General features: G+C 43.8%; 1 protein-coding gene across 2 annotated transcripts in view; it reads left to right on the forward strand.

Moving 5' to 3' along the window:
• The first annotated feature begins 3,330 nt into the window (after positions 1 to 3,330).
• The window catches only part of LOC142559676 (uncharacterized), a 52,514-nt gene continuing 42,204 nt past the window's right edge, over positions 3,331 to 13,640 (forward strand). For both annotated transcript variants that reach the window (XM_075671240.1, XM_075671241.1), the window contains exon 1: positions 3,331 to 3,545. In XM_075671240.1, the coding sequence (XP_075527355.1) occupies positions 3,435 to 3,545 (111 nt within the window). In that variant the 5' untranslated portion in view covers positions 3,331 to 3,434. The remainder of the gene's footprint in view (positions 3,546 to 13,640) is intronic.

A 13,640-nucleotide genomic window follows, 5' to 3' on the forward strand; every position in this document is an offset into this window, starting at 1 on the left:
TACTGCACCAACAAGGGTAACAATCAATAGTGCTACATATGCGTTTCGAACTTAAATGAATGTGATGTCAAGTCGGGAATACTAATAGCGGATGTAAGTGACCATTTACCTGTGTTTTGTTTAATACCTAAAGACCCTGACAAATAAAACAATGACTGCAAACCGCGATTCCGAAGAATAATCAGATCAAATACTCTAGAGCAATTCCGATGTCTCATCAAGTACGTATACTGGCAAGAAATCTATAATGAAACAGATGTAAACAGAGCGTTTGCTCTATTTCAACGAAATGTGCTTGCGTGCTATGATTTGGCTTTTCCACTTCAGCAAGCGGCTTCTGGAAAGAAGCATAAAAAGGCGCGCAAACCTTGGCTCGACAAAGACTTGTACGAACGCATCAAAAAGAAAGACTCCATGTATCACACCTTCATCCGCACGCGGCAGCCTGACCTATTCGCGACGTACAAGAAATTTAGGAATAAAGTACAAGGTGATTTAAAGAAAGCAAAGTGTGTTTACTATGAGCGCGTTTTCTCGAATATACGAAGCAATCTGAGAAAAACATGGTATGCCGTTAATGATATAACAGGAAAAATCCAAACGCGCATCCGCAAATGACACGGCTAAACGGACGGGAAATAGAACGTGCGGAAATGGTTAGCTGCATGAATACGCATTTTACTAACGCTGGTATGAACCCTGCACACGTTGCAATCGGAAACGATCACAGGTTTTCCACACCACGTGTATCAAACTCACTTTTTTTTCCAACCGACATGTGTGAGTGAAGTACGTGATCTTATCAAGACATTAAAGCATGATGTTTGAGCTGGCGTAGACGGTGTTAGTACTATTCCGGTTAAATATGGGTCACACGAAATAGGGCTAGCACTCGCGCATGTTATAAACTTTTCCAGACGAGCTTAAGATAGCGCGTGTCACACCAATTTATAAAGGGGGAAGTGCAGACCAATTGTCTAACTACAGGCCAATTTCAGTTCTCACGGTATCTTCAAAACTTTTTGAAGGTGTTATCTATGCAAGATTATCAAATTTTTTTACGAAACACAGCGTTATTGTGCAATGCCAATGCGGTTTTCAGAAAAATAAATCAACTGAGCAAGCTTCACTGGATATTAAAGATCGAATAATTGCTAACATCGAACAGAAGAAGTTAACGCTTGGCCTGTTTTTGGACCTGAGGAAGGCGTTTGATTCAATCGACCACTATATCCTAACTGAAAAATTGGAAAGATACGGAGTACGAGGCGTTGCAAATGACTTCATAAAAAGTTATATATGTAATTGAAAACAGTTCGTGCAGCTGGGAAATACTGCATCTGACATGCTTACCCTACATCAAGGTGCCCCACAAGGTTCAAAGTTAGGACCGTTACTATTTCTAATTTATGTTAATGATATTACAGATTTATCAGGTTCACAAATATTGGCAATGTATGCAGATGATACAAATGTGTTCTTTACAGCTGATAACAGAACAGAATTACAGCAGTGTGTAAATGAATATACAATTTCGTTATCAGACTGGTTGGCGACCAACAAACTCCAGCTGAACGCAACCAAAACAACCTACATTATGTTTAGGACGCCCAATAAAAGAATTGATGGTAGAATACAATAAAATTTAACTACCTCATTAAACAGGTCAAACAACAAAAGTTTCTGGTAATACATTTCAGTGAAGAAGTGTCATGGCATACACATGTAAATTCCCTTTGCGGTGATTTATCAAAAAACATCGGTGTAATCTATAAAATTGCACATCTGATTCCCCTATGGCTGAAAAAACAACTGTATACTGTACTTATTTATTCGAAGCTTTGCTACGGGGTATTGGTTTGGGGTACAACCACCAGAACAAATTACATAAAATTGATTACCTTACAAAAAAGTTATCCGCTTATATGCAAATTACCATGGCCGTTTTTCAGATCTAAGAAGCGGTCCACTATTCCAAATATGATATGCTGCGTGCGGACAGGATATATTACATGCAAATTCTTCTGGAAATCTGAAAGAGAAATCCAAACGCTCAGCACAGTGAATGTAACCTCTCCGGATACTCCTTGCGACACAGCTCACGACACAAACCAAAAGCAAGGACCAATTACGGGAAACAAACATTTCTCTATCAGTCCACAAAAATAATGAACAGTCACAGTGCACCTGTATCCTTAAACACTACCTTACAGACATTTAAAGAAAGAATAAGGTAATGGTTAGATAGGGAAGACATACTTTAAAATTGAATAAATAGTCTCAGTCTACCCTCGTTTGAATGAACGAGAAATAAAATTCAGTTCAATTCAATCGTTGCATCGTCGCCATTCCCTTGCAGTCACTGCGTCGTAGTCGTGTGTTGGATCGACATTTGCGAGCTAGGCATTTCCCAGTGAAAATATATCCAATCTGGTTGTGGGCTCTTTACCTGCAAAGGACAGCTAAACAACAAAAGCGTTCTCGGCAAATACCAATGAATGCTTTGCCTAAACCGATTCCGACTGTGGGCAGGATATGCAATTTTGTTTCTTCAATTTGTTATTCTTAATTTCTTCTCTTGCAAGCATACAAGCTTCGTTATGTTTCGGAGCCTACTTGCGACTCTGTATTATTGATCCTTACTGTATTTTAGCCCGTACTAATCAGGCCACATCGAAAAGCAACGCCTCCGCGTAATTATATTTCTTATACTGTGAATTTAGCCACGCTTTTGAATATTTCGCTCACAACAACCTGAACAATAAACGTACTGAAATGAACGAAATTAAAGTAATTTGGTGACTCATGTTTTCAACTTGATCTAACGTCTCTATTGCACACTATTTCGGATTTTAAAACACCGCATGTACAGATGGTGGTTAAATTGAATTTTTCTCCTTGTCGCTAAGTAGGGCTAGGAAAATTTCCTGCTTGAACATAAGCTTCAAATCTTCCGTCTTCACATGATCTGCAATACTAAGGATGAAACACAATAAGCGATAATCTCGGGCAGTCGCAATTGTGTTCTTGAAACATCAAAAACCAGCAAGCAATATACATGTGAGCACTTGTGTCTTTAGTACGTGGAAGGCCTCGAAAACGTAAAAAAATAAAGATACCTACAGCTGTACAGCAGTGTTGAAAACAAGTCAGTCAGTGATTCATAATCAAGCGTGTCTCCAAAAGCTGTTTTGGAGAGACAGAAGAATGTAGGTGCTTAAAGCACATCCCGTACAATGAATAATACATACATACAGACACAAAGAAAACTTCTGTGATGCCACTGGAAATAGCTTTACGTATAGCTAAAATAACATCAGTGCTGCGCACCCTTCTCAGACCAACTTTCTCATAAATAGCCCGAGCCTCTACCGTTCTGCTCACATTCTCGAACACCCTTGTTATCCGTTTTGTGGCAGCAATTCACCGAAAGCATGGTTTCTCTTGTTCTAATTGTCATTTTCGCCCTTGCTAAGAGGAGTTTTAGTTCCAGCATCAAGGGTTCTTCGGAGAGCAACAAACCAACATTGGCTAATCTAATCCAGGTATTTGATTATTTAAATCGGGATATCTCGTGTTATTATTGTCAGACGTTGTGTTCACTTGATGAGCCGTGAAATTTTGATTGCTGTTCTAACTGCGACGCAATACTTTCCTCTTCAAGTGACTTTGAAAAATCAGGGCAGATATTCGAATATTCTAGCATGTTTTTTTGCCAGCTGGCCGGTTCGAGCCCGGAGAGGGAGCACAACAGAGGACACAAATGAGTCACATCCATTGTCGTGCAGTACATATCGCCGTCACGGCTTCGTCGACGTTGTCCTTGTTCCACGTCCACGCAGTGCCCTCTTCCTGTCATTGGCGCCAAGCACGCATTCCTGTTGCGCACAAAACTGCTCCCTTTATATGTGCGTTTTGCGCCATTTACGTTACTTTCAGGGCAAAACAAACGAGGAAGTATAGACGGCTACGGAAATAATTTGCAAATGACACTGGTTATCGCAGAGTCTAGTGTCATCATACTCTGACCTTCGCTATCTGCTGTTTGAGACTGCCTAAGCTAAATGCTCGTGAGAGTCGCTAACACATGATGTACGTAATACATAGTTTGCATTAGGGGAAAGTCAGGTGCGGACTTTGCGTACGCGTAATCCGTGGGGCAGCATTATTGCTTCGTACAAAAAACGTACAGTCGCCAAGGAAAAAATAACAATATTAACATAACGTTTCGAATCCTGAGGTGAAACGGCGAAAGAGCGAAGCGTACAGCACTAGCGTAAAATGCAGCAAGAAGTTAGGCCATTGCAAGAATATTAAAATGCTGCAGTTTACAACTGCCCCAACTGCCTTCCCGAAAACCTGACCGACAGCTTGCTAGTACGAAGTCCTTTAGAAGCGTAGACAACCCGGCAGTAATGTACAAGGTACCGTGCAATGCAAGTCTAACGTGGCATACTCTGGCGAGAGTGGAAAATTCAAACGGCGTTTGAAGCAGCACAAAAATGACGTCGCCGAGGGCCACACAGCCATGAACGCCTTGGTGAAACGTCATGAAATAATCGGACACTGCATTGACTCGGACTCAGCAACCATCATCGCAACCGAAAAGCATTTATATGACCGTTCACTTTTAGGATTTACTACATTTACTCATCTGAACGCACGATAACCAGAACGAAGGGGAGGGGGGTAATCTTGCCGAGTGGTACACCCGTAGGCTGTGCCACCCCACCCGTTAATAGGCGCGCGCCCACGATTGCACCAGCACTGGGATCAAGGGACCCGTACGGGGCCCAAAACGTCATATTATTATTTTCATTTGTTGTTTTATTCTTGGGGAGTGCAGTTTTTTTGCACCAGTATGTTTCGTCGCCAGATGAGTTTTCGGCAAACGTATGACTACATTGCCGTTTATAGCTCAATTATGATCCTGCCAATTTATTATTTCATACTCGTGTTTGCCTACTTCGATGCGCTCCACGAGGCACGTATTATGCTCCTACAATGTCAATTGTGAACTAAACAAGGCGCTTCCTCTATACTTGGGAATTGCAAGAGTCAGGCTATGGGTCACATGTAGAGCAACTGAATTTGTGTGGTAGAATATATATCTCGTAGTAAATTGCGTATTGAAGTGCTCCACAGCGCATTAGGCATACATTATGAACAGCACAGAATGTAGTACGCCGATCAGAGGCATTATGTTTTGGACTAGTTGGTTGTACATGATTCTTTAGAGACTTATGCGCGCACAAAGACAGGACGTCGAAGGAAGAAGGGACGCGCAACATGCGTAAACGAGTGGAAGCTTGCGCATATTATGTGTCCCTTCTTCGTTGGACGTCTTGTCTTTGTGGGCGCATAAGTCTCTAAAGAATCATGTAGTACTCCGTTTGGATAACGTAGACGTCCCCACGATAGAGGAAACGGAGAAAACATATTACGACGTTGGAATTGAAGGTAAGTATATGTATAAAAATTTGTCTTTGTGCAAATATGTCTTCATCAAGTGCTTAAAAGCGCGCTATGCTATGGTAACTAGTCTTCCAAGAGAACTCTAACCTCAGAGCAAGTTCATAGCTGGTATAAATACAGGACAGATATGAGTATTGTGAGGAGAGGTTGTATTGTTTCTGGTTTCGTGAGGAGCTTTGCAATCAATAGCTGAGCATTCGTTTTTCTGACAAATTTGACCCGCTATACGAGGTGCCCCAAGTCTCCTCAGTGAAGTATGCAAACGAGTAACATTGTTAATGCATTATGAAAATAAGAGGACGGGTGCGCATTGTGTTCACGCAAAGTTATGAGTCCGTCGCCTCCTTATGGCATTTGAAGGAAATTTCGTATGCAAGTGGTCTGCAGCGTTGCGAGCCGTGTGGTACGCAGAGCTCAGTTTTAGCCAGCAGTCCCGGGGGATCTATTTGTTAAAGAGGTTCACTTTAATTAAAACATGGTGATCGTTATGTCTGATGAGCAAGCGACATTACAAGTGTGTACGTGAAGAAAGGCTTTTACTAATAGTTCCTCACGAGAACTTTTGAAAGGAATGCGCAAATACTTCTTTAAAACTGTGCTTTCTATGACAGAGGGTTGACATTTCTAGCGAAGCTGCTGCAAAGGATAAGTTTCGCTTGAAATGTGGCCGTCATTCTGCTGGGTAACGAAAGCCTACTGACATTTTTTTATGTTGCGTTAGCAATTCCACGGTCGCTGGAAGCGCACTAGCGCCGTCGTCATTGGCGTCGCGCTACTGTACTGCTCGACGGCGCATGCACGGCCACGCAGTGGACAAGTAGAAGGCCTCCAGTGGCACGTGGCGGGTTCTGCTCCTAAATCCGCGAAGCTACTCGGGCGCACCACGACACTGTCCTTAGTCTGTGCTGCCGGAGCTATCACAGCAGTGCTCGGCTCCCGCTGCTGCCATGGGCATTATGCGCAAGCACGTTGACGTTTCTGTTGAGCGACTGAGGGCGAACCGCAGCGTGGTTCACCCACTAATGTGGTGTGGGGATGTTCAGGAAAACATGGCAACGTGCACAGCCGAACGCTAACCGAAGAGCAGTGGCAGGCAGAGCTGTCAGTCCCGGACCCGTGGAGACAGCGTAGCATCATCGAACGGGCACGAGATGGTCATGGCACGCGCCTTTCCGGAATAATGAGGCCGTCCACCTAGGGCCGTCCACCTAGCTCATAATAAGAGTTGATTCTCTCTCTCTCGCTTTCTCTCTATGTTGGCGACTGTTTCACGCCAGCTTTAATCAGTGCGCAGGTAAGTGTTCACTTGCAATAGCTCAACGCTTGCGGATCGTTCGGCTCAGAGCACTGCATACACACAGCAGCTCAGCAGGAATGCTGGTGTGCTGATGTCGGCGCGCGTACAATCCTCCACCAAGCAGCGGGAGGTAGAATCGATGTATTGAAGGACCCTGGCGCCACCACCGCGGCGATTGAGCGTAACGCCGTTTTTTTTTTTCGATTTCGCTTTGTCGTTGTTGCGGCAAAAAGCAGTCCGTGCGCGTGGAGGCTTCTTTGCCGCTGTATCCAATTTAACCCAAGCCGCCCAGATCCTGTCGAGCGGGGTAGCCTTCCAACGGTGATGCATATATGCCAAAAGCTGCCAGAACAGTGCTTTTGCGTCTGAATTAAAACGGACAGCGGGCACACTATTGGGTATTTCTACAGATGCCTTCGCAACTAGAGAAGTCCTTGGCTCCAAAATTATTGCTGCCGAGATAACCTAAAGGATACAAAACTCATATATAGCTCTACGGACTGGGCACCTTCAAAAACTGCAGTTCACAGCCACTTTGTGCACAGGCGGCAACCTTCTCCGCTGAAATCGTTTCTTGCAGGCAAGGCGCGATTGCCGAGAAAATTGAATGGGAAATATACTCGTTGTGTATCCCGCCAATATTATTGAAGCAAATGACGGCCCAATGGAGCAACTGCGCTGGTTTGTAGCTGAAGGCTGCCCGTCTGCTGCTGCAGTCTGCGCATCAGCGCGTCTGCACGTTTTTATTTCGCGCCGATTGGCAGCGTCCGCGTCTCCATTTTTCACAGCGAACCTGTTTATGCCGACCTTGTGCCGTCGTTTTTAGACTTCGCTCAAAAATTGGCCGCATGATCTAGCGGGAGAGGAAACGACGAGCTCAACAAGAGAAATGAGCTGGCGTGTCCCCTTTCCCTTTGTGAGAATGCCATCTTAAGCGCGAATCTTTTACGATTGTCACACGCTACATATTGGGCGATCGAGCCAGATCGGCATCCAATATATCGACCATTGATTCCACCCTGCCGCGAAAAAAGCAAATGTTATGCTTGCGGTTTACGACCAAGGAACAGTGATCAGCAATATAAACACGATACTAGGAGCGCGTGGCTTCCGGCACTTCTTTCTGGCGCAAGAAGTGCAGGCAACTACGTCAATCGTCAAGCCAATCCAACCAATCGTCAAAACGATTGAAGCGTCCCCTTTTCAAGGGGTGGGCCTTGCGCCCAATACTTCCATAGAAGCCCACATGTCAGGAAAATGGCGGCTCGTTGCTACCATCGCCATGTATTTGTCGGGCGGAGAACTAACAGCAAGCTAAAAAAAAATAAAGTGACGTCACAACAGGAAATGTCAGTGACATCAAGAGCTTATGCAGCTTGGCGCGGATGTTTGAACTTTCCGGCGTCCGGCATTTCCAGCGCTACGCCAGCAGTTATTTTTTTTTCTTCAGGGTGTGACGAGCCTGCGACTCACCTCAGCTGAAGCGCCAGCGCGTCATTAAACTGTAGGAATGGCGCAAATCTTAATGAGAACATAGGTTCTTTTTGATGGCAGTTGCTTTAGTAGATTGCTTAAGGCGGTTAGTAAATAGGATGGAAATGAATGAGTTCCACAGATGTTTTAAAAGCAAGCTTACTTTTACTCGTATAAGATAATGCACCAAATGAACCGAACAAAACATCTTTCAATGGATGAAAATTACTATGGCCAGCACCCTTGCCTTGATGTATATACCAACATATGCAAAACCTTTTCATAGAATCATTCGCAATTCCGTGCGGTATCATATATTAATATCCAACAGTTATCAGACAAGACAACATTGCCTTACATTATCATTAAGAAAACATTCGACTTACTAACTTGGCTTCCCGTCGAACACTCAGAGCCTTTTTTACAGAGGGTGAACGAACACAATGCGACGTTTCTTCGTGGAGCGTTCTGAATTTCGCCACGGCGAGAAACAGCGCGTTCGATGCCGCAGTAACTGGAACGCTAACAAAACACTGCACTCACACCTTTCGCCCATGAATGCAGTGCGCTAGGTCACGCAAAACTAGAAGTGAAGCGCGTGTCACACTTTGAATAAACACTCAAGGGAATAAGGAAAAACTCGGATGAAACCGCCGCGTTGAAGTGAGCCGCGCCATTTCCCACGACAACTGGTTTCCGCAGTCTGGCGAAGTCTTGTGCCAGAACTACTGGTTGGTAGGGGTCACCAAGAACGATCTGATAAATTGTGAAATCGAAGAAATTAACAGTTCTTGTAATAGTCGAGCAAAAATATTCGAAACTGAATGTTTACTCGCATGACAATACTCTTAGAATTTTTCTGAATTTCTTTTCTGAGGGATCTTTTAATTACCGTGTTCGCCCCCCCCCCCCCCCCCCCCCCCGGAGACACTTTGTCGCGCTTCAATCGTGCACCACCACGGAGCAAGAAACGTGCACCACTAACTGATATCTCTGGTGATAGGTTTGGGCACGTTTTTCATTCCAAGCCTCGCGACCTGTTTAGATGGACCTTGCGCACTATACGGAGCTTTCGAGTAGTGGTTCCGCGCATTCCATCTCAGCTACAACTATGGGAGGACCACGTGTAATGCATAATCCTGAGGAAGGAGCTGCCTAGCACGAGTGTCAGCGAGAGTTGGCTCGTGAACGGGCTCGTCGTCGTAGGTCCTGCCTGCGCGCAAAAAAAAGAAAAGAACATTCGGGAACCACTAAGAAAGCTCTCCTAAAGCACCCTCACCACGCGAAGCATGCAAAAGCGAAAATTAGGGAGAAGAATGGTGAAACAGCAGATTTATATTATAGACTGCTGTAGCATGGTGTAACATGGTGTAACACTCGGTATAACTAACACATCTTCGCTTTACGACTATCTTCACGGACTGGAAAGGGCGCTGATTTTTTTTATTCTTTTCATTCAGGGACTTCTTTTTTAAGGCAGAAATGATCATAATTCCCTTGTCGGCGACCTTAAAATGACATTGAGCCAAAAACCAGAACCGTTTGCCGGGCAAGTTGCGATAGCAAAACGCGAGTTTACGGGCAACTATGGAGGCAAAACTTAAATAAATGCGGTCTATGACCCCATACCTTTTGTACAGGACCGCTTTACAATAAATAAATAAATAAATAAATAAACAAATACATACATAAATAAATAAATAAATAGTTTTATTTTCGCTGCAGACAGTACATTGTTACTGCGAAAATAGGGGGCCAGAGAAAAAAGCTGCATCTGTGCAGCTTGGCTAAGCTCAAGCCACCGGTGACAAGTGACACGACGATTTGGTATAACGATTCAGTAATCTAACCATCAGCAAATAAAGAAGCGATCAGACACTTCCATCACAAATGGCAATTACAAGAACAATTACACAGCATACTTATTTCAATGAACAATTAGAAGCATAAGCAGTTTTAATACAGTCAAACAAACAGGTCAAATAACGTTTTGTTAGTAAGGGCCAGAACGTCCACATTTCTTCCGGTCTACCTCATTTAGTATAGTTGCTAGAGCGTAGTCAAGTTTTTTCTTTCCCATAATGGGTGCGCGAGAAGGGAACGTAGTATGGCGGTTGATATCGAAAAGGGTAGGAAATTGTACTTTTCCTGAGATTTGATAATTGTTCGAATAATTCCGCCCTACCTAATGTGGAGTTTTGTAGGCTCTTAATAATTTGTATTTGTATATATTGTGGATATTTAGAATTTTATGTTTGTGAAAGAGTTCTGTTCTAAGAACGAGGAATTTTCTATTGATCTAAGTGCTTTTTTCTGAATAAGGAAGAGTTTCTGCAAGTTCGATGCTATCGTGTTTCCCCATATTAGCAGGAAGTAATTGAGTGAGAGTTAGAGTAAACATATAACATCTCTTTAATGCTGACTGGAAAAGTGTGACGGCTCTGGCTTAATACACCGGCGGCTCGACTTAATTTTGGTAATAAAGTTTTCACATGTTCATTCCAAGACATACTATCTGCGAAAATGACACCTGGAATTTTAACTAACTTTTGTATTTTAATTTTGAATGACCCGAGAGCAACATGGTCATCTATATTTTCTAAGGGTGATGGGGCGCGAAACAACACACACTTAGTTTTTGACTCATGAAGAATGAGCCTATTGTTGTGGCACCAAATCTGCAAGTTGTGACAGAACGCACTTCCCTTTTTTCTTACAATATCAATGTTTTTCCCTTAACGAGTACCGAGCAATCATCGGCATACATAACATATCTACAATCCTCATATATTTTTACAATATTATTAATATAGAAAAGAAAGAGAATTGGTCCCTGTATGCTACCCTGTGGAACTCGAAATTCAATAGAGCGTAGGTGAGATTTATGCTCATTTAGTTCGACGACGTATTGATGGCGCGCACACAAGTAAGATTTAATAAGTTGTAGTGTTGTGCCACGAAACCCATAATGCTCTAACTTACCAACAATATTGGATGGTTGCATATGCTAGTTACTGCCCAATACACTTTCCCGTTTGCCCGATATGGCAACGTTTACAATTGAGCGGGGTTTTATAGACGACCTGCGTTGTGCAGTCAATGAAGCGGCGAACATGATTCTTATAGCAACTTTACGCGCGACAGTATCCACGCTACTGACTAATTTGCACAACCCGCTCAGTTTATTAGGCGCATTGCACACAACCTTCACTCCTGCAATGGCGCAATTTTCATAATAATATGGGAAGCATGGTGTGCAAAAGGAATGACGGCAAACCTAGATCTCGAAGGCGGTGACTGCATAGTTTGTTTTCCAGCGTTTTTAAACTCTTTTACAAGGTCACCAGCACCACTGCACAACAGGCTGGTCAGTTAGTCTGCTGATGTTAGTCTCTTAACTTGCGCTGAAACGCTCTGTTCAACAGAGTGCTCGCACGAACGCTTGAAAGCAGCTCGCAAAGATGTTTTGTCGATGCCTCGTTGTACGAGTTTGTAGTGTGCGGACGAAAATGGGAGAAGCCCTTTATTTGAGCGAGGCCCGTAGCTCGAATACACGTGATGAGGTTTAAAAACAAATTCAGTCTCTAGAAACCTTAAACGGTCATTGGTAGGCTCTATCAATAATGCAAAATCTCTCATTATTTCAGTGAAGGCGTCTATAGTTGTCTTATAGGTTAACACCGTGTCAAAAGGGTAATAATAATCACTAATAATCGTCAACAGAGTGGAATATTTTTACGGTTGTCAGCTGTAGGCGAGCGAGCAAGTCCCTGTCATAGCGTGCCAACAAAATTTCGCTAAGTTCTGGTGCCAAGCATGAACCTATACACACTTCCTGCTTTTGTATAAAAAGCTCATTGTCATGACAAATAAATGTGCATTTTAGGTAGTATGTGACCATATCCACGAAGGTGCCAACACTCCTTCCACAGGCATTTTGAAACCTAAGTACCCCGTGCTTATCGATGCAACAGCAACTTCTTCTAAAATCAGGTTACATGTAATGAATAGTTCAAGTCTTTGACATCAACTGAAACGGCGCGGTAGTCCGGTAGGTACACACTTTGCAAGAAAGTAGACACCTGCTGTGGCTTCCGGATGCGGAAAGGGTCGTGAACTTCCAGTATGCCGGGGATTTTTGCAGGAAAACACCTAGGAGAAGCTGTCAGCTTCCCCGCTCTCACAGATTCACATGGAAAGGGGTTTCCACCTTGTGTTTTTGCCGAGAATAACACTGTAAAAGTTGCGTCCCTTTAGGTCCTCACAGAGGATGCCAGCTTGGTCAGACCCGAAGATTCCCACAGTCTTCACCTTTTCTGGCTTGACTACACTTGTGTCCACTGATGTACACCGTGTTTCCCATAATATTTTGAAAATTGCGTCCAATGCCGAAGTGAAGGTTGTTTGCAATGTCCCTAATAAACCGAGCGGGTTCTGCAAAATAATCAGCAGGGTGGATACTGTCAATCGTAAATGTTGATATAAGATTGATGTTCGCGGCTTTGTTGACTGTACAAGGCAGGTCGTCTAGAAATTTCCGCTCGATTGCAAAGGTTCTTTATCTGGAAAACGAGGAGGTGTATTAATGATTGCCTGCGAAGCATGCCGCTTCACTAAAAGGAAACCCGTACAGTCATCTCGCTGCTCACTGTAACACGTGTGGTTGCACCCCGATTTTTAAATGCGCCATAATTGGATAATATAGTGAAAAGCGCGCGCATAAATTTTATAGACACTTTGCAAATTCACAAGTGGCGAAGCGTGTGTCATTTCTGCGTCCCCCGCGCTATCAACTAAAGAACTGGATTATCTCCGTGGCTGACGCTTATCCTTCTTTTTCTGTTCTTTGTCACATTCAATGACGTCTTTATATGCTGCGTCTGCAAATAACGCATTTGGCTGCTAGTGAGCGCTCTACCCTGTGCTCTTTACTCGCTCGTCCTGCTTCGCGCTTTTTCTGTTTTCTTTTTTTATTCTTATTGTCATCTTTTGGCACTGAGACAGGGTTGCGAGCGCCCTTTTGAATGCCAGAGGTCCGGGAGCTCCGCGGCACGGCATTTTCGATGCCCCGAGAAATGGCACCACGCTGCGTGGCGCCGCCTTTAGGTGATTTTCTTCTTCTAGTTGGGTATTGCGCTTTGTCTCCCTGGCGCCGCTCGCCGCCAATCGTGCCGCATCCAACCGGTTTACGTCGTGCAACTGGGCAGCGCCCACACAGACAAGTTCGCAGTATGACGTGGTGTGGTGTGATGTGTTGGAGTGTAATATTGAGAACGTGCACTACACCCATTTTAAGGCTGTCGCTGGTATTATCTCCAACCAATCTGCTTTGCTGGTTGGCATTCCCTTACAAAAACTTTTAATGTGTTTTTTTAGAAAGTCTTTTGAATGTTCT

The sequence above is a fragment of the Dermacentor variabilis genome, chromosome 10 (genome assembly GCF_050947875.1).
Source record: "Dermacentor variabilis isolate Ectoservices chromosome 10, ASM5094787v1, whole genome shotgun sequence".
NCBI lineage: Eukaryota > Metazoa > Arthropoda > Arachnida > Ixodida > Ixodidae > Dermacentor > Dermacentor variabilis.